This window comes from Pseudonaja textilis, chromosome 8, assembly GCF_049901715.1.
Source record: "Pseudonaja textilis isolate UNSWEBS1 chromosome 8, rPseTex1.2, whole genome shotgun sequence".
Taxonomy (NCBI): domain Eukaryota; kingdom Metazoa; phylum Chordata; class Lepidosauria; order Squamata; family Elapidae; genus Pseudonaja; species Pseudonaja textilis.
In genome coordinates, this window is record NC_141997.1 from 52,418,629 (window position 1) to 52,439,788 (window position 21,160).

Genomic DNA, 21,160 nt, shown 5'->3' on the forward strand with positions numbered 1-21,160 from the left:
AACTATTCATCTCCTTGCTGGATAGACTTGTTAGCCTGCGAGGGAAACTTTTTGCCGGGGCTGCCGGCGCTCCTAATGAAAGGAATCTTTTGCGTTAACTTCAGAAGGTTTGTCGTGTTTGGGGAGCTGGCTCATGAAAACACCCGCATCTCCTTGCATCCGGAGCCTTCAGTACCTTTCAGCATCTTGACCGCTACAGTAACAGGCTTGTTTGGTTTTTCCTTGTCGACCCCCATGGCTTCGGCCATCACCACTTGACCGAAGCAGCCTTCGCCCAACGGCTTCCCGAGAGTCAAGCTGAAAAGCAAAGCAGTGTGGGTGAGACGGAGACAGCGGAAGAACGAGAAAGCTGGCCACCTCCAAAGCTCTGCCTAGGCCTGGTTTCCTCACCGAGATCTCGCCAATTCCCACTTGGGATCTGCCGGCAACTCCAGCTCGGACACGTTGGCCAGCATGCCGCCCTCACTGGAGGAGAGGCGGGTGATCCTCACCAGAGGAGTGTTGGAGTTCATGGATGAGTTGGACTCCAAAGACACCTGCTTGAGTAGAACAAATGGGCGGTTACTGGCAACAGCCTCTCGCAGGAGGCGTAGCCCGAGGGGGAGAGGGGAAGGAGGGGAACCTTCCTGAGCCGCAGCATGATTCAGAATGGTTATAAACCTTGATGGAAAGCCCCTGAGGGCCTCCTGCAAGACCGTTGCTTTTTAAAAATGCTTTTGGGTTTAATGGTCTAACTTCTAATTCCCAGGACTCAGCGATTCTGCTCCTTCGGAATTTAATCCGATGAAAGTAGCACATCTATTTATTTATTTTTTTGCCTACTCCTGGAAAACAGTAATGATCCCTGGAGTAACTTGCTTGCAGTATAGAGCAGTACTAGTAGAATGCTTCCTGTGATCTTGAGGCAGCCTTGAACCATGTTGGCTTATATTGGGGGCTTTTAGCATGGAGAAACAGCAGCTGAGGGGGAAGGCATGAGATGGAAAAAATGAATAGGGAAACATTCGTTCTCTCTCTCTCTCTTTCCCTTTATCTCTTTCTCTCTTTTTTCTCTCTCTCTCCCTCTTTCTCTCTTCTTTAGCTTTCTCTCTCTCTCTTCTCTCTTTTCTTTCTCTCTCTTCCCTTTATCTATTTCCCTTTTTCTCTCTCCTTCTTTCTCTCTCCCTCTTTCTTTACTCTTTCTCCTTTTATCTTTCTTTTTCTCTCTTTCTTTCTCTCTCCCTCTTTCTTTACCTCTCTCTTTCTCTCTCTTTTTATCTCTTTCTCTTTTTCTCTCTCCTTCTTTCTCTCTCTTTCTTTACCTTTCTCTCTCTTTCTCTCTTTTTCTTTTTCTTTATTTCTCTTTTCTCTCTCCTTCTTTCTCTCTTTCTTTACCTTTCTCTCTCTCTCTTTTTCTTTTTCTTTATTTCTCTTTTTCTCTCTCCTTCTTTCTCTCTCCCTTTCTTTACCCCCTCTCTCTCTCTCTCTTTCTTTTTATCTCTCTCTTTCTTTCTCTCTCCCTCTTTCTTTCTCTCTCTCTTTCCCTTTATCTATTTCTCTCTCTCTTTTCCCTCTCTCTCCCTCTTTCTCTCTCAACATTAGGATCGTTCAATGAAAACCAACTGAAAGCAATATTATAGGAGGTGAAAGAAAGGACTTCTTGAGACAATACTTCTTTCCAAGGGGAGGCAATACAGTATACATGTCCCAGGATAAGGTTGCAGGATCCAATCTCTGTTGGTCACCAGAACCAGAGGTTTACTCTTCCGAGCTTTTGGACTCAGGCTGGAGCCCATCCTCAGAGAGAAGCTCTTAAGGAAAAGAGAGAAGCTCCAGCATGAGTCCTGAAAGATTGGAAGACTAAACCTCTGTTCCCATGACCAAGTCAAATGGGGTCCTGTAATAATTAAGTTGTGGAACTGATCACAAGATATGACGATGGCCCCTAAGTTAGATGAAAATCAAGGTGGGCAAGTATATTAGTTGGTCGATGATTCTGAAGACTCTCTATGTCATTCAGAGTCCCAGGTTCATCTGGCTGACTCCTGTGAGGAAAATAATGCTTGGCTTGATCCAGAAGGCTTGTCCTTATCATCTCAGTGCTTCCCACTTCTTCCCCAGAACCCAGGAAGCACTAAGTGCAGTGGTGGGATTCAGCCGGTTCACACCGGTTCCTTTGAACTGGTTGTTAACTTTCTGAGCAGTTTGGTGAACTGGTTGTTGGAAGAAATCATGAGGGCAGAGAACCGTTTGTTAAATGATTTGAATCCCACCACTGACTAAGTATGTTTCAAAAATAGCCCTGATGTAGTCTCTTCCTAGCGTGCTCGTCCAAGAGAAAGCCTCCATGTCAATTATGCACTGCATCAATAAAAAGAGGTCCTTTTGGGCCTTTTCGTACTGTAAAGAGAAGCATTATGGGAAGCGGGATTGTGGTCTAAGTCCATTTTACATCCCATGTTAATGTAACATCATGGAGAATTCAACAGACAGTTAAGATCTGGAAACCAGAATGTTGTACAACTTTAAGGCCATCCTTTAAGTCATGGTCCCTGGAAACAGCAAAGGTAGAATAAATCCATATTCTCCATCAAATGACAAGGTAAACCTGCTGAAGTCCTTCCCTACAGTATAAAACAGAGCTAAAACCAAGCTGGCTGAGGAATTCTGGGAGCTGAAGCCTGCAAGTTGCCAGGTTTGGGGACCCCTGATCTAAGAAATCAGGAGGACGCCGGGAGGAGATAGGAATAGAGGGGAACAGAGATCTTGTATCTACTTTCTGTTACCTGTCTCTTGAGGGGGAACTTGGAGACTTTCTGAACCGCGGTGGCATTCATGGATTTTTTGGCTGGCCTTTTGATTTTATAAATCATCACCATCACAGCCACCAGGATGGAAAGAGCGAAGGCAATCCCGTAGCTGAGGATGCCTGCGTAAAACGAGCTGGAATCCTGTCTCGCAACTCGTTTTTCTGCTGGAGGAGGAGAGAGACACGTTAGGAACCCAGAAAAATGGCAGCCTAGCCATATTCTGATACATTTCAATGCAGACCATCACCCCCAATCTGAAATACACAACTGCAAAAAAAAAAAAATGCTTATGGCACAGCAGTAAAGGGCTGTCATAGCCAAATTCCTTTAAATTTGGGGATTGACCTTGGTGTAGAAGCAGTGGTGGGATTCAAATAATTTAACATCCGGTTCCCTGCCCTAATAATTTCGTCCAAAAACCAGTTCACCAAACAGCTGAGAAAATTAACAACCAGTTCTCTCAAACCGGTGCAATCCGGCTGAATCCCACCACTGCGTAGAAGAGTTTTCAACAAATGAGACGTGAAGGTGTCTCTTCTGAAAATCTAATAGCTTTTTCCGCTAGATCCTTTATTTTGGAGCAGCCGTTTAAATACTGAAACAACATGCGTGTTGACATTCAGGCGTAATTAACGCGCACAGGAATGCCAAGTGAACATGTGTGAAAAGAATAATGCTGAAGTGCAAAATTTCTAGTTTGTGTTGCAGCACTGAACAAGACACAGTCTCGCGTTTCTGAGATGAGCTGGCAGCCAACAGACTTGGTGGAGTTGGGGCTGAGAACGGCCTTGTTTAATTTGGGGTTGTGTGATTCACTGGTGCAAATCGTGAAAGTTCCTCCCTGCCAAGAGACACCCCAAGGCAGAAGGAGGGGTGGGGGGGTGGGGGGGTGAGCCAGCAAGACCCTTCACGCAGGTCCACCTTGTGAGAAATGGAGCACGGAAGCAGAGAGCCCACAAGTGATTCATAGGGCTTCCCAGAAGAAGCCTTGTGTTCTCCACATTAAACGTGGGTGCAATTCAGCCAGTGAAAGTTGGAATCCAGTAATAGGAAACCACTCCACACATAGTGAGCCTTCAGCCTTCAGCAATGCCCCAGCTTAAAAGTGGTGTGAAACAAAGACTTTTGAACTTCTTGGAGCACCCCCACCCCGGGAGAGACCCCAAAGTCACAATGGCCTTCGCAACGGTTCCACTGAATCCGTGGCAGCCTCTTTCTTCTCACTCTTGTAGCTGTCTAACCATCAGTGCTGCATCCACAACGGTTCTGAAAGGGGCACCTCCAGGGTTCCCCCAGCTGGAGAAAGGCTAATCATTCACGCTTACTCCAGAGTAGAACTGTGTCATTTTATCGCCGCTGAAATAATGAGTTGCATGAAATGAAACGGGGCTGTCCTGAAACGCAAGGCGCATCTCCCGCTGAAGAGCTGCACCTTGGTACAAAAGGGCTCCCGGGCCTTCAGAGGCCAAAGGTGAGGGGAAAGGAGACCAAGCAGAAATACCTGGTAAGACCGTCAGCCAAGCAGAGTGATGTGAATAACCAATAGAATTCCCCGCCAGGCAAGTATATTCCCCGGCATCTTCAAAAGTAACATTGTGCAAGGAGAGAATTTCTAGCTCTTTGTCCGTTTTGTTAACACCCGCTGTCTACGGAGGAAAGAACAAAACAAAAGAGAGAGAGAGAGAGAGAGAGAGGGAGGAAGGAAGGAGGGAAGGAAGAAGGAGAACAGGATAAGCAAAATTCCCAGAAAAGATCACCCAGACCAATTTCCAAAGCAGACGGCGATCGGAAGGGCCTCGGTGGCCTGTCCTGCTTCCCTCGCCACAACCATGGTTGGCTTCCAAAGTGACCAGCTCCCTTCACCAGCCTCCGACTCTGTCCCACTAAGGGTGCATGCAAGGCGAAGCGTCCGAAATGAAAAATTCCCTTCAAACTCTGACTGTCTCGGGAGGCGGAGAAGCGAACGAGAAGAGGCCGAGACAAGCAGGGAGGACTCAAGGCCAGCGGGTCAACGTGGCTTTAGGGGAGAAAAGCTTTTCATGGTTTAATTTGCAGAATTCATCCCGAGGTTGTTCTTTTTCCCACCCACCCATCCAGGAAACCCCGGCTTCTTCTCTCAGGAAGATTTCAGGACATTTCCTGGCCCGTTTTTGGGGTGGGGGGGAAAGCCCTGGAAACAAGGAAGGGCCTCCCAACGCCTGGCCTGGGTGGCGAAGGGTTTCAACGGGAGCGCCTGCCAATCGCTCTGCCGAAGGGAGCTGGACGGATTGTGAAAAGAGCCGACGGAGAACTTGGTCAGACCAAGAGCCAGATAATCTCACACCCGGGAGGAAGAGGAGATTCCAAGACAGTCATTCGTGTGGGAATTTTTCCGAGGGCACGATTCATAAAAGCGTTTCATTATTCTAAAAGTTAGGAGGAGGGAAAAAAAAGGGTCAGAGCCATCATCTCAAAGACCTAGAGGAGGGAAAAGGGGCATAAGCACCCCAAGGAAGAGTAACGGCTAGCAGTTGGAAGCGTTGTTGTTTTTTTCCGGCTCGTTCGTGCAGAGCTGCGAAGCCTCTGGGACAGAGTTGAGGAATTACCTGCTTCTGGTTTGTGAATGTGGAGCCAAAATGATTTTTCGGCTCTGCCTATGAAATTGTTGGCTCTACAAAGATATTCGCCTTCGTCTTGTTTGGTCACATTGAATAGATTTAGGTTAACATCGGCTTCAGCGTTTTTACTGATCCAAGACTGCAGAACAGACAAAAACTTCAACTTCAGTACCCCAACAACCTCTCTCCATCACACGTTAGACAGGCGGGGCTGGCTAAGCTCTTACTCGGCTCGGCGTCCCTTTCTTTGGGTTGAACTTCCGTGTTGGCGCCTTCTCTTGGTGCAGAAGTCCACCGTGAAGCCCTCAAGAGAGAGATGGCGCCTGGGTCCCCTGCTTGGACCTATCCAGGAGGAAGGGCCCACCTTCCCTCCACGCCAGGGGTCTCCCTACCGAAGGGGTGTTGCCCCTAAGAAAATTCCCCCCCCTGGAATTTGCCTTTTGATCTCTTGGATCCATTTCTCCCCGCCCCTCCAAATTCTGCACTCTAGCCCAAGGGAGAACTGTTGTCTTGAGGTTCTTCTTGGAGGGGTCCCATTGGGTTGGACATTTGAAGCTGGCTGCCCTAACCCCACCCCCGTCTCCTCTTTCCGAGGCTTAGCAGGGCAACCCAACTCTTCCTTCTCCTTCCACCGCCGTCCTTGTCTACCCTTCCTCTTACTCTCACGGTCTTTCTCCCAACTGATCCCTGATCAATTCCTAGGCTGCAATCCGGAGGCATTTACTGCACGATCTATCAAAGCAGTTAGTGGATTAAAGCGTGAGCAACGCTTACTCGTGCAAAATTTATCCTTGATAAGTAACAAGGGTAGAATTCAAGGTGCTCACAGACTTTTATGGTCTGTTCAAGAGCTTCTTCAGTATCGATGCCAGGCAATCTACAGTCAAATGATCTATGAATCATCCTTTTCCCCTCTTTTTTGAAGGCAAAGGACATTTTATAGCCTCCAATGTCTACAATTTCTATATTCAGAGATCAAGTCGTCCATGGACCAGTGATGGAAACTAGCAAGGCATCCTACGGCTTGGCTAAGGAACTACAACCAGCTTTTTTTTGAAAGCAATCTCTCCTCGTTGCTTGCGTGAAATTTGGTCGTGAAAGATGAAGATCCTTTGGGGAAGGCTAAGGTATGGCAAAAGAGCTGCCCCCACCTCTGCAGATAATCCTTATATTAATTCTGAGGGATGATTATGTTCGCTGTCATAAACCCTGAGACAACCAGTAACGTCTTGAGCTAAACAGGTTAACAGTTTCACATTTACATCAAGCCTCTCCCAGCGACGCTTTTCTAAAAAATCAACTGGACTTTCTTGTCTTTTTTCCTTGAAAACCTTTCGCTTCTCCCCCCAAGAAGCCTCTTCAATTCTTTCCGCTGTCAAGGAGCAAAACCAAGAAAAGTCCAGCTGACTTTTGGAAAAGAACCTCTGGGGACAACCGTGACCTGGATGATGGAGAATCTCTGTGGACCTCAAGCTTTCCCCCATTTCTGGCCCTCTCTCTCTCAGGCAGGGTCACATGGTCAGTTCCTGTGCAGGATTAAACCCTGGCTCTTCCAAGTTCAGCAGATCTCAGGGTTAATCTGATAGCGGTTGTTATGAATGACGCCCTGTAAATATCTCCTCGTTCTAGTAGGTTCCAGCCTTAAAAGACTCATGTGTAGCGGTGTGTACCAACCTTCAGGACAGAGACGTAAGGCGTCCCATCCGGCCCGTATTTGCTTCCGTTGACTTCCACATGTTTCAGCCACTGGATGTGAGGCTGAGCATCACTGTACACTTTGCAGTGGAATTCCACGTTGCTCCCAACCACCACCGTTTGATTGGCAGGCAGCCCTGCCTGGAGAATGGGGCGGTGTGGAGATCGTTCTGCAGAGAGGAGAGGAAGCTAACTTATTACGGGCAATGAGTAAACCCCTCTACGCAACATTTGTCCAATAAAAGCTCTCTGTCAGCACACCACGACCCTGCGGCTAGCTGTTGCAAGAGGCCTATGTAACCACAATACCGAGGTGTGATATAATATTTGCCTGCATAAGCCGTTGCTCAATTCCCGTCACTCCTGTGGAAATGAAGAGGTGGACCGAAACCGGAATGAAAAACCACAAAGTACACGCTTGCCTTACTCAGTCTGGCTTCACAAATGGGCAACAAGGTTTGCTATCATCAGCTACCATCACTATACTAGGAGCGGAATAAACTGGATGTAGCAAACTCCTCTGAAGAAGCGTGGATGTAATTTTTGAAACATGTCTGGTGACACACCAATTTTCTCAGGGTTTCATCCGTTGGATTAAAATGTGGTATCTGAATTAATTGAACTGGAATGACTCCAATTGGATTCATGTCTTCATCTATTTTGATCTCTCATATAATCCAACGAGGATGCTCTTCTCGTGTTGAATTGGGCCTTAGGAGTGTTGACCCGTTTTAGTTCATAGTCAAAGGGCATTTAGGATATAAAACTGGGGCTGCAGTGGAAGCTATGAAGCTATTATATGCAGACTTTGCCTACATTTTCCTCTCAATAAATTATCAATTCAATAAACTGTAGTATATCTTAATATGTTTCCAGATCTAAGAAATCAACACTTTAAAATAAAATTATGAATCCTCTTAAAATGCTTGGATAATGTACTGTTTGTATCTTTAACGCTCTAAACAATATAAAGTTTATATTGATATAAACATCTTATATCGACTAATAAAAATAGTTAAAATAAATATGGCATCTAGAGTGATGCATATAGTCAGAGTAAGCCCTACGTTAATTCCTCACTAATACTTAAAGAAAATCAATACAATATTGAGAACATTTTTATGGGACAGATATTTCTCATCCAGTTTTCTTTATCTGGGCAATTAAAAAAAACAACCTTCTTTATATAGAAATAATAATTTAAAGAAGGGGTTTACAGATCAAGAGGACTCTAACTGGGGACTACCACTATGTGTAGTTTTTAAAATTGTGTGTGCATTAATTTTTAGGTTATTTTTCTTTTGCGGTAGAGATATAGTATATTACCTTTTTATTATTATTACCTGCCACCAGAAAAATCCTGCTTCCTCTAAATTCTGAAAACCTGAGACTGAAGGGAAATTGGAAAACTGGTTCTCAGACTCCTTCAATTCAGCAAATCTACTTTCCAACAGTTTCTCCAACTTTAGAAGTGCAGTAGCCAAGAGGAATTCCTTCTTTCTTCAAGAGGATGCAGTTTGGGGCAGGTGGGGAACCGTGAATGCCAAGTGGCACCACATGGATCTTGGACGCAAAGCTTAAAACAACACTTACCAAGAACATCGAGTTGGTACGTATGCCAGATTACACCGTATTTGTTCTGGACCACACAGGTATAGTTGCCGCGGTCTGACGGAACGACGCTCTCCATGACGAGGCTCCACTGCTGATGCCGTAGCTGAAAAGAGGAAAAGAGAGACCAGTAGAAGCTTGCCTGGGTCCTTCAGAAAGCGACTTCTTAGCGAGAACCTTCTTTTTCTGGAATTGAAATGTGAGGTGCATAAAAGTGGGTGTCGCTCGCTCTCCCGTATGCGCCAGAAACAGGGCCAGGACTAGATCTCCTTCCCCAGTTTTGGAATGAGAACCCAACAAGAGTTGATGTTCACAGCGATGGGTGGGAGACCATCACAGGGAGACCCCAAGTTAGAAGCAAGGAGAAATTTCCTGATGGTAAGAACAAGGACTTGCCTGACGGAGTTGTGGATGCTGCATCAAAAGTAGACTAGACAACCAATGGATCAGGAGAGTAAAAAGGCTCCGGTCCCTTCCAGTCTTTTGATCCTGTGTCCTAAAGTCACCACTGTTGGGAAACCCTGATCTAGACGATGTTCCCTCATTGGCAGCATAAAACTGTGCAGATGCGCTACTGAATACCCAACAGCATCTTGACACATAACTCTCCATAATATCCACAATAACGCTGTGTGTTTTCTTGAATAATACAACCCAACTGGATGAAAGTGATGAAGTCAACTACCATACTTGGATTTAAGTTAGAAGTTGGATTTATGTCGGAAAACCTCATACTTATGTTTAAGAAAGTTCACATTAACATATACCATATAACAAAAATCAATATCTATCTATCTATCTATCTATCTATCTATCTATCTATCTATCTATCTATCTAATCTATTCTATCTATCTATCTATCTATCTAATCTAATCTATCTATCTATCTATCTATCTATCTATCTATCTATCTATCTATCTATCTATCTATCTATCTATCTATCTATCTATCAATCTATCTATCTATCATTCTATCATCTACCTACCTACCTACCGTATCTACCTACCATATCTACCTACCTACCTACTGTATCTATGTCAGTCTGTCTGTCTGTCTGTCTATTGATCGATCTATCACTTACCTATCCACATACATGCTCATTAAATAGATTACTTTCTTTCTATATCAACACTTACTACTAGTGTAACCTCTGGGTCTAATTCACAAGCCTCCAAAGCATCTGGTGCATTTCAAGAATACCCTCAAAGCAGCTCATGGAGTTTCAGGAAGCAACCAGGGGGCGGGGTGTCTACTTATTTATTCTAAAAAGCGGTTCCCTCAAGAGAAAAACGAAGGCCAGCTCTGGGTCTGAGTAAGCAAGATGGGTGGCCACCCAGTGCCACCCACGAATGAGGGCTTACTTTGATGCCTCCAATGCGGTGCTCCCCTTTGAATTCTTTGCCATTTTTCAGCCAGTATATGGAAGGAAGCGGCTTGCCAGCTGACGGGCACCGGAAACGAACAGTATTGGCAGCTGGTACCGCCAAAAGCTTCTTGTCCATCCTGTCACGATGGGTCCAATAAGGTGCAACTGCAAAGACAAAGCAGAATGAGAGACGTCACCTGAGAAAGACTGCAGGCCTTCAGCTCCTGAGGTAGAGGGTCTTATCTCCACCAGCTTCCTACCAGGGATGGCCTTCTAAGCTGAACTGAACAGCGGCTTCCCGCAGTTGTAGGCAGCATTATCAAAACTGAAGGTTGCTATAGAACTAGATAAATGGCAGAAACTCTGGGACAGAAATTATAAATTAACAATGTCAACAGGGCATAAAGAAAATCTGTATTAGATGTTCTATAGATGGCTTTTAGCGCCAGCAAGACTGACAAAGATGTTTAAAGATAGATCAGCTAAATGCTGAAAATGCCACCAGACAGCAGGAACATATTACCATATGTGGTGGACATGTACAGAAGCCAAAAGATACTGGACAAAAATACATACATGGTTGGAAACGATGATAAAACAACATATCGATTTAAAACCTGAAATATTTCTTCTGGGGATGATGCCTGAAACTTATAGTAAAGAAAATGTATATTTAATCATTCATGTATTAACCGCAGCTAGAATAGTATTTGCACAAAATTGGAAGGGCGAAAAGATTCCGACAGAAGAGAATGTGATCAAGAAAATATTAAAATGTGCAGAAATGAATAGATTAACTTTGGCAATTAAAAAAAAAAGAACAAATTAAATATTATGGGATTTATTTTACCAGTGGTTGGAAATTTAAGATGGATAATGTTAAGATTAACTAGGTATAGTTGGAAATAAGAATATAGTTACTGACATTACAGTAAGAAATTTGAATTAATTATAACTGTAATTGTAATTATTATTGCACAAGATATGTACCCAGTCGACACACTGTTTGAATGGATGGATTTGTTGTTAAAATTTAAAAAATATTTTTTTTAAAAAAAAACCTGAATATTGATTGGGGTTTGGAGGATTACAAGTCACCCATCCTTAGGTAAAATGATCCCTCCATGAGCACAATTAAGCTTAGCATGAAGATGAGAAAAACAGGTTGAGTGAATTCACCTCTAGTCACTTGAAAGCTAAATGTCTGTGGAGATTTCTCAGTCATTCAGGTCACAAAGGTCTCAAAGATGCTTTTTCAAAAGGCAACTGGACTTTCTGGGGTTTTTTCTTTGAAAACATTTTGCTTCTCATCCAAGAAGCTTCTTCAGTTCTGCAGGATCCAATCTGGGTCAGTCACCAGACCAGAGATTTTGTCTTCTGAGCTTTTGGACTCTTGCTGGAGTTTGAATTTGGGGGAATTCTTCTCTCTTCAGTTCTGACTGAAGCGAAACATTTTCAAAGGAAAACAACAACAACCAAGAAAGCCCAGTTGCCTTTTGGAAAAACACCTTGAGATGGTTGCAAAGCCAACATCACAGAAAACAAGCTGACTTCTTTTTCTTGTTAGTGTTGGTACAAACAAACGGGTGAGCAGTAAGTTCACTCAAAGTAGGGATTTGGTCAGAGGAAAAAAAAGACAAGTCAGCACATCCAGAGAAGACGCCGTTGCATTGCTGGTGTTGACCTGCAGACAATGAGGAAACGAAAGCTGATGGGGCAGGTTGTCTAATTGCCTTGCCCAGACCAGGAAGGGTAGAACAGCTACACCGGCTCACAAATCCAGTTTTTACACTCCAACAAATCCCTCTATCCACTTTTGTTCAAAATGAAGTGTCAGTTTTCTCTCGTTTTGAGGGAAGACAGACACTAGAGTAACTTAAATTTGCTCAGTACAAACTCCAAAACTTCCAACAAAAGAGGAATGCAATAAACAAAGAGCTATTGAGCTTGTTATTGCCATCAAATTATTAGATTTCCTGACAGTTTCCTGACAGAATAATTAACCAGTGGAACAGCTTTGCCTCCAGAAGTTGTGGATGCTCCATTGCTGGAGGTTTTCAAGAACAGATTGGACAGCCACTTGCCCAGAATGGTCTAGGGTCTCCTGCTCGAACAGGGGGCTGGACTAGAAGACCTTCAGGGTCCCTTCCAACTCTGTTATCCTGACCATATCTTATCCTAGCAGGTACCTCCAATTGTCTAGTACAGAGGTCTCCAAACTTGGCAACTTGAAGACTTGTGGTCTTCAACTCCCAGAATTCTCCAGCCACTTCCTGGCTGAGGAATTCTGGGAGTTGAAGTCCACAAGTCTTCAAGTTGCCAAGTTTGGGGACCCCTGATCTAGTTAGTAGTCTTTTGATCAGGCATTTGTGGTGAAAGGCACTTCAACTTCATTACTGACTAATGAACAACATCTATGACGCCTCCTACTGAAAGGAACAAATGCACTGAATCCCACAGCACAGCCTTGAGAAATGACAGAAGTACAAACCATCATGGCTAAAGGGAGAAATGCCACATTTCCACTGCATCTCACAACTTGTATATTTTGTCTAAATAAGCACTGTCAATGTATGTATTTAAGAAGCTGCCTCCATCAAAATGGAGATCTGTAGATTTACAAAAACAAGCAAAACTCCAGCTTTGGTCCAGATCGACTGACTTGAGCTCCAGATGATAATAAGTTGTCCTCTTTCAGTCAAGAACTTGGAAAGGAAGTTTCCTTGTAAGAACAGGTTTTTAGATCCTCTGAGTGTTTGTCTATGAACAAAGCAAATTTGCCCCCAAAGTATGGGCAACGCACCCTACAAGCACGATAGATTATTTTTTTGCAATCATAGCTATCCCAAAGATGCTTTTTCGAGAGACAACTGGACTTTCTTGTTTTTCTTTGAAGACCTTTCGCTTCTCATCCAAGAAGGAGCTTCTTCAAAGCGAAATGCCTTCAAAGAAAACCCAGAAATCCAGTTGCCTCTTGAAAAATCACCTTTGGGACAACCATGACCTGGAGGACAGAGAATCTGCATAGACCAAGTGTCCCCAAACTGGGCAAGTTTAAGATGTATGGACTTCCACTCCCAGAATTCCTGAGCTGACATGACTGGAGGAGGAATTCTGGGAGTTGAAGTCCACAAGTCTTAAAGCTGCCAAGTTTGAGGATCCTACCTTAGACATTTATCAGAGCTATCATAGAATAAAGTTTCAGGCTGGGGTTTCAAGTGAAAAGTTGATACTACAATCAAACTGTAACCATGTTCCTGAGTGAACCCCACGAGGCAACAGAAGGAAATAAGCAGACCGAAGCATTCCCCTTCTTTATCTCTGGGGGATCAAAGCTGAACCTCGGATGACGGACAGGAAATGTGACTCTCCTGAGGTCAGAAGGTCCTGGGGAGGAGCCATTGGCTGGAGAGGGCAGCGGATCTGCTGAGTTGGCTCCAACAGTCCCAACAAAGGAAATGTTTTGGGGCAGCTATAATTACTGGCAAGGGATCTTGCTGTGGGATTTCCCAATTAAGAGTCAATTCAGAGCACAGACCCAAAGCAATTTCATGGGATGGTGGCTTCGGAGAACAATCAGCAAACGCCAGACTACATCCCCACAATGAGCACAAAGCCACGAAGATTAGCTTTGCCGGCTGGACAAAATGCTGATCACACGGACACAACTGGACAGTCTGTCTCCTGCCCAATCGCAAAAAACAACAACACGAAATGCCATCTGCGGCTGGAAAATGTAAGAGCACGCAACCTATGCTTTCTGAAGTGAATCTTCCCGGAGACTGAAGCCTGAAGGAAAGGAAAGACAAGACAAAGAACCCAGAACACCTGTAGATGTTCACCAAAATAGTTAAGAAGAACACACAGAGAGAAGGTGACTAAAATAAGAAAAACACCTGGTGAGAACATTTCTTAGATGCCCTAGAACAGGAGTCTCCAAACTTGGCAACTGTTCAAGACTTGTGGACTTCAACTCCCAGAATTGCCCAGCCAGCATGAATAGCTGAGGAATTCTGGGAGTTGAAGTCCACAAATCTTAAAAGTTGCCAAGTTTGGAGACTCCTGTTCTAGAAAACGCTCAAGGCGGATAGGGAAGCAATCTCCTTCCAAAATATTGTTCTGAAACAAGGCTGGGCAATTCAGAGTTTGGATAGGGCCTCCAGTGCCTCAACATCAGACTGTCAAACCTGGTTTATCAAATGACAAGGTTTCGGAGTTTCAGGGAGAGAGTGAATTGTTTGTCCCAAGAGGCTTGTCTTCACATTTTTAACCTTAGCATTTCTCCCCAAACAAATGTTCTCCCCAAGTGTTTCCAAACTTCCCAACTTGTCCATGTATAGACCGACCTCCCCCCCCTCTCTCTCTCTCTCTCTCTCTCTCTCTCTCTCTCAAAAAAAAGTATGGAAACTGAGGGCAAATAACCAAGAAAATGAAAAGTATTTATTTCTAAGAGTGGTCCTAAAGAATGTACTGATGAACAGTTGGCCAACAATTGGCCAGCGTCAATGTAGCAAGAATGGTTCTTTGATTGCCACAAAATGTTGGCCAGTCTTGCCATCACTGGACTTATGCACACAGTTTTGGCTCATCCACACCAACCTTCAACCTGATGCTTTAGGTCATGTGGCTACATGCCACGTATGCAATAACTGCACCCTTGTGTAATATATGACACTGCAATCATTCAGTCTGGCTGAACCAAGTCATGACACAGCAGCCTGAACCATCTCACTTGTTTTAACTCATCCCCTAGAGAGCCTTTTATTCTGAGGTTTTATGCTTGCACTCCTTAAAGGGATATTCGTGCCGGGGAACTAATCTGTGTTTTGGTGTGCAAGAGAGACCACAATAAGAGACAGAGCTGCTTCTTCCCACTTTTGCAAACGGTTTATCATTAAGCAATAGCCCTTTCTCTGCCCGAGCATTCTGGTAATATTTAAAAAAATGAAACTTTTTTTTTTTTTAAAAAAGAGATTTTGGGCTAATGCAGTTTTTCTCAACCTTGGCAACTTTAAGTCTTGTGGACTTCAACTCCCAGAATACCTCAGCCAGCTGGGAGTTGAAATCTACACGCCTTGAAGCTGCCAAGATTGAGGGAAAACTGGCCTAATGAATAGCTTCCTTTTCCCTGGCGCTAAGGGGAAAAATAAGAAGCCGAAAAGCCGGAGAAGGGGGGGGGGGCTAGGCTAACTGGGCTATTGGGCTTCTTGGCTCCGGGTCTCTTTTCCCAGCTGCGTAGCTTTCATCCTCATCTGTTTATTTTTTCCCAGCATCTGTAGGCCATCTTAGCGTCTCCAACTGCAACCTTCTCAGAGAGGGAAGAGGCCGGTCTGGGCAGTCAAGGGGCTCTCCTGTTTCTCAAGGCTGAAACTCCAGCCGGGTAGCTACTCACAGGCCTACTACAGGTGCGGGGGAAAGCAGGTTTTGCCCCCAGTCCAAGTAAGCGTTCGACAGAGGGAGTAGGCAACGCAGAAGGGTGGAAAGAAGGGAAACATTTGTATACATGGCAAGCGGATTATATTTTTATCCTTGGCAAAGTTTTTTTTAAAAAAAAAAGTAATTCAAGCTCTGTTTACAAACTGTGGGGAACGGGGGTGGTTTTAAAATTAGGTGTTTTAAAAAGAAAGACAAACAACTTGATCAACATTCGGGGTCTTGCAAAAGGAAAGGCATCGCCATTTGACAGACCCGGAGAGATTGTTGTAAACTATGGTGGCCTTACTAACTCATAACTGGCTGCTTACTATTCATTTCCTCCTTTGTGCTCTTCCTTCCTTCCTTCTTCCTCCCTCCCTCCTTTCCATCCATTCATCCACCCACCTCTCATCTCTCTTCCTTCCTTCCTCCCTCCTTTCCACGCACACATCCATCCATTGATTCATCCATCCATCCATCCACCTGCCATCTGTCTTCCTTCCTTCCTCATCCATCCATCTGCCATCTCTTCCTCCCTCCTTTCCATCCATCCATCTATCCATCCCTTTCACAAAAAGGGAGAAGGAGCTTCAAGGACAGAAGAGGGTTGCTTGCTCTAAACTCCCTTTGGGTGCTTCTTCTGAGCAAATGTTTTCTCCCAGGAGGCTGAGAGTCAGGACCACAGACTTTCTCTCCAACCCCAGGAACTCCCAACAGAGGTAAACAGAAAATGCCCCTTTACCAGAGGGATCTGATTCAGGACTGGCTTTTATAAATGCTGGCTCTCTCGCGCCTTTGCTTCTCTTGGATGATATTTACCTCGGTCTTCAGAGTCGTCATCTTCATCATCATCTTCCTCTTCGTCATCCCCCGATGACGGGGATTCTTGAAATGGAAAGAAAAACAGGTGTAGGAAGCCAGGTTGTAAATATGTATATAGATGTATATAGATGCAAATAGAAACAAATATGTAACCAACATTACATTAACAACGTAGGAAAAAAGGAAAAATTAACTGTTATATTTATTTCCATGCTATACTATGTATGGCTAAAATGACAGCCAAGAAAGGCGCACTGTGTTCAACTGTTTTTAATGTTTACTTAATAAATATTTAATAAAAAAGAAGAAAGAAAGAAAGAAAGAAAGGAAGGAAGGAAGGAAGGAAGGAAGGAAGGAAGGAAGAAAGAAAGAAAGAAAGAAAGAAAGAAAGAAAGAAAGAAAGAAAGAAAGAAAGAAAGAAAGAAAGAAAGAAAGAAAGAAAGGGAAAGGAAAGGAAAGGAAAGGAAAGGAAAGGAAAGGAAGGAAGGAAGGAAGGAAGGAAGGAAGGAAGAAAGAAAGAAAGAAAGAAAGAAAGAAAGAAAGAAAGAAAGAAAGAAAGAAAGAAAGAAAGAAAGAAAGAAAGAAAGAAAGAAAGAAAGGAGGTGAGAATTGTTTCCGAAAACAATATTCTGGATACACTTTTGCAATCATCATATAATTAGTGGGACCTCAGCAAATATTTTCTCCATGAAAAAATATCTCCTCCGTGAGGCTTTCCTTTCTTCATGGCCTCATCACACATCTCCAAATATGCCCAAGGTACAAAATGTCACCAAAAATGGATTTAAAGCATAAAGTCGTCCGCAAGCGGAGGTTAGACTAGAAGACCTCCAAGTTCCCTTCCAACCCTATGTTTTATGTTCCAGCCTGGCCTGGCCTGGCCTGTGTCTTAGAGGGCACCTTTGCTTTTGAACTGACATTAGACTGACATGCTTCCATTCAGGGTTCAAATCAGCCACGTTCTTTCTGCACCCATTTCCTCTCTATTTATTTTAATTCCCCTGCGTATCCTCCTTTCACCTCCTCCTCCTCCTCCTCCTCAGAAAAGCTGGCCGTACAATGAGAGGCAGCCCCCTGCTTTTTCCAGCTTAGAAAACCAACCTTTAAAAGAATAGAATTAAATAAAGCACAATAAAATTAAATCAACATTATAAACACTCTAACTCACGAGTTGTTCAGTTAGACTTTTCGTTTGGTGAGCATATTGAAGCGATTTGGCTTTCCAAATCTGGAATAATCTAAGGTCGTTTTAAATAGGGTGAGAGGTGTGTGTGTGTGTGTGTGTGGTTTTTTGTCCGTGTTCAGCACAAACATTCTTTTCATGAAGAAAATCATTAGAATTCTCTGCAAATGAAATGCCAGGAGAGTCAGTCCAATTCTCTGGACTGATTTCAATCTGCATTGTCGCCTGAAACTCTTTTCTACAGCTGCCTACTGAGAACATGTGAACGTGTTTGCTTACAGAGGCTTTGGAAATATTTATTAAGAAACCTCAACGTTCCTCGGAAGGGCGTGCCAGCAATATATAATATAGCATTTCTTTTCTCTTTTCTGTATGATCACGGTTGCATGAGGTCACACCAAGTAAAACGGCTTCCACGGAGCCTTTTTTAATTAACCATTATTTCTTTTTCCCGTTTGAAACCGTCATTTAGAAGCTGAAGCAATTTAAGCTTCATTAAGATGTACTTCAAGTCCTGGGGAACTCCCAGGTTTGGACACGGATACTTCCAAAAAAAAGGAGATTTGGCAACCTAGATAGGACAACTTTTATTTTTCTGTTCTTTTGCCTGGGACTACATAAGTTTCCTCCCTTTTTCTTCTCTCCATATAATGTAATGTTTGATTAGAGGGATGCGGTGGCTCAGTGGCTAAGATGCTGAGCTTGTCGATCAGAAAGGTCGGCAGTTTGGCGGTTCAAATCCCTAGCGCTGCGTAACGGAGTGAGCTCCCGTTCCTTGTCCCAGCTTCTGCCAACCTGGCAGTTGGAAAGCATGTAAAAAAATGCAAGTGGAAAAATAGGGACCCCTTTGGTGGGAAGGGAAGAGCATTCCATGCGCCTTCAGTGTTTAGTCCTGCCGGCCACGTGACCACGGAGACGTTCTTGGACAGCGCTGGCTCTTCAGCTTTGTCACGGAGGTGAGCAGCGGCCCCTAGAGCTGGAACAACGACTAATGTTTGGTTTGCCTGCCCCAAAAGTTTACTCTCCGTAGAGATCATTGTTTCCAAGAGGAAAGAGAGAATTCTACGCTGGTTCTGGATCTGCAAACCTCCTCATCAGTCTTGCCTGCTATGCTCCTTTTGAGATACGGTACAATTTTGCAGCGAAACAGTTTGGAACAGTTACAGGGGCAGTTGGTGTAAAACAAAAAGAATTTTAATTAAGCAAGTAACAGGTGGAAGATCATGAAAGAGAGATGCAAGCTGGAGCGAAAGAGAAATTTCTCCAACAGTTAGAATCATTCATCAACGTGCGATAGTTTGGCTCCGGACATCGTGGGTCCTCCTTCCCTGGAGGCTCTCAAGAAGAGACTGGGCAGCCACTTGTCAGGAACGGTATGTGGGGTCTCCTGCTTGAGCAGGGGGTTGGACTAGAAGACCTCCAAGGTCCCTTCCAAGTTGGATGCTGGTGTTCTGAATACGGCTGCCCGAAAGATTTGGAAAAACAAAACCCAGCAGATTTTGGGACATCACTCAATTTCTCCAGTTGAGAAACTTTCTCAAGGAAATTGAGACATCTGTGAGAACCCCCTGTGGAGCTGATAAAGTGATTAAATCGAGACTTGAGTACAGACGATGGGTGGCCTCCCTGCTATCTTCATGTTTGAGATCCTGGGATTGTCCCTCTCGGCTTCGGGCTCTGGGTTCTGTTCCGGGAGGGCCTTATCTTCCCTTTCCTGTTTACTGTCGCTGGAATCAGGCACATCATGAGCGAATCAACGTGGTTTTGGCATGGGGCAATGTGGAAAGAAGAGAGACGGCAGCCTTCCCGGAGGTTTCCGCCTGGGGATGTGTGAACCCATGAGGTAGGAGGACCAAAGAAGTGGAAGCCTTCAACTCAAAGGCCCATAAGCCCCCATGGGGAATCGTATGAAGAACGGTTGCAGGAACTGGGTGTGTCTAGTGAGCGTAATGAAAAGAAGGACCAGGGGAGACGGGATAGCAGCCTTCCAATCTCTCAGGGGCTGCCCCAAAGAAGAGGGAGTCAAGCTATTCTCCAAAGCACCTGAGGATGGAAGCTATTCAAGGAGAGAAGCAACCTAGAACTAAGGAGGAATTTTCCTGACAGTTGGAACAATTAACCAGTGGAACAACTGGCCTCCAGAAGTTGTGAATGCTCCAACGCTGGAAGTTCTTAAGAAGAGGTTGGACAACCATTTATCTGAAGTGGTGTAGGGTTTCCTGTTTAAGCAGGGGGGTGGACTAGAAGATCTCCAAGGCCCCTTCCAACTCTGTCATTCTATTCTATTCTATTCTATTCTATTCTATTCTATTCTATTCTATTCTATTCTATTCTATTCTATTCTACCTCCTCGTCCTGGTTGGGCAGGATTAATCCATGAACCGGGTTATCTTAGTATATGGGAAGGGTTCCCAACCGGTGAAGAGTTCCAACTGACCAGACTTCAACTCCCAGAATTCTCAGCTCTGGCCATTCTGAGTGTGGAATGCTGGGAAGTGAAGTCCACATAAATAGAAGTCATTCCAGCTGGGAAACACTGGTGTAGGGCAGGGCTCTCCAACCTTGGCAACTTTTAAGACTTGTGGACTTCAGCTCCCAGAATTCCACAAGTCTTAAAGTTGCCCAAGTTGCCTGGTCTGCTGGCTGAGGGATTCTGGGAGTTGAAGTCCACAAGTCTTAAAGTTGCCAACGTTGGAGACCCCTGGTGTAGGGCATCGAAATGTAGATGGTGGGGTTTTTTTTTTCAGGTGTGCGTTGCGCAGGGCTATAAAATAGTGGTGGGACATCAGTTGGGCAGTTGTGACTCCTAAAATGGCCCCATTATCGATCTGCTCTGCATCTCTCTCTCTTCCCTGGAGATTAAAAATGGATGGAGGGTGGCTGCTTTGAGACAGAGTACACCCAAAGAAAACGATTGTCTGTTTATCTCTCCACAGAAATGTCCCCCGTCTTTTTTTAAAAAATGTCCCCAGGGACTCAGACAGGGGAGCTTTAAAAGTTGAAGATTAAACCAAGAGGGCACTAAACTCCACATTAAGTAACTACTGTATGTTAAATATTAATTTGATACGATCTTTTGCGTATGACATGAGATACATGGTGCAGCAGTAAAACATGATTTTTTGGGTGGGGGGGAATAGGATTGCATGTTTCCACTGGCCCACACGGCTTTGAAATGCGGAAAAGGCCTTTATTTACAGTCCCAAAGCTGCTTGTTCAGCTCCGACTTTTCAAGGATCCAGCATCATTTATGCAGACCTATTTAAGACGCCAAGGAAAATCATTAAAAGCAGATTATGCTAATGTAAAGCTAGTGGTACCAGTTGCAAATTGGGGGATTCTCCAGGGCAGCCAACCCTCCTCCGCCACGCTCTGAAGGTAGCATCACAGAGGCCAACGGCCTTCTTAGTTTCCTTCTGCCTTTTTACGGGATGGTTTTAAATGTTTAAAAGGGGAGGGGGGATTGTCTGAAATGGCATAAGGTTTCCTTCTTGAGCAGTTGGTTGGGCTAGAAGACCTCCAAGGTCCCTTCCACCTCTTGTTATTCTGAAGCAGGGGTCTCCAGCCTTGGCCACTTTAAGACTTGTGGACTTCGACCTCAAGCAAAGCTGGCTGAGGAATTCTGGGAGTCGAAGTCCACCAGTCTAAAGTGGCCACGGTTGGAGACCTCTGTCCTGAAGC

The 21,160-nt window shown here is 44.4% G+C and overlaps 1 protein-coding gene across 7 annotated transcripts in view; it reads right to left on the reverse strand.

The window, feature by feature from the left end:
• FGFR3 (fibroblast growth factor receptor 3) overlaps positions 1-21,160 on the reverse strand; it is a 62,441-nt gene that overhangs the window by 10,339 nt on the left and 30,942 nt on the right. The window contains exons 3-10 of one of the 7 annotated variants that reach the window (XM_087938070.1): positions 16,294-16,359; positions 10,055-10,224; positions 8,675-8,798; positions 7,061-7,251; positions 4,291-4,435; positions 2,766-2,950; positions 391-536; positions 176-297 (exon numbers count right to left, since the gene is read on the reverse strand). In XM_087938070.1, the coding sequence (XP_087794196.1) occupies positions 176-297; positions 391-536; positions 2,766-2,950; positions 4,291-4,435; positions 7,061-7,251; positions 8,675-8,798; positions 10,055-10,224; positions 16,294-16,359 (1,149 nt within the window). Of the gene's footprint in view, positions 1-175; positions 298-390; positions 540-2,765; positions 2,954-4,290; positions 4,436-5,374; positions 5,526-7,060; positions 7,252-8,674; positions 8,799-10,054; positions 10,225-16,293; positions 16,360-21,160 lie in introns of all 7 variants that reach the window. The other 6 variants (XM_026720455.2, XM_026720454.2, XM_026720452.2 and 3 more) reach the window with 6 other exon arrangements.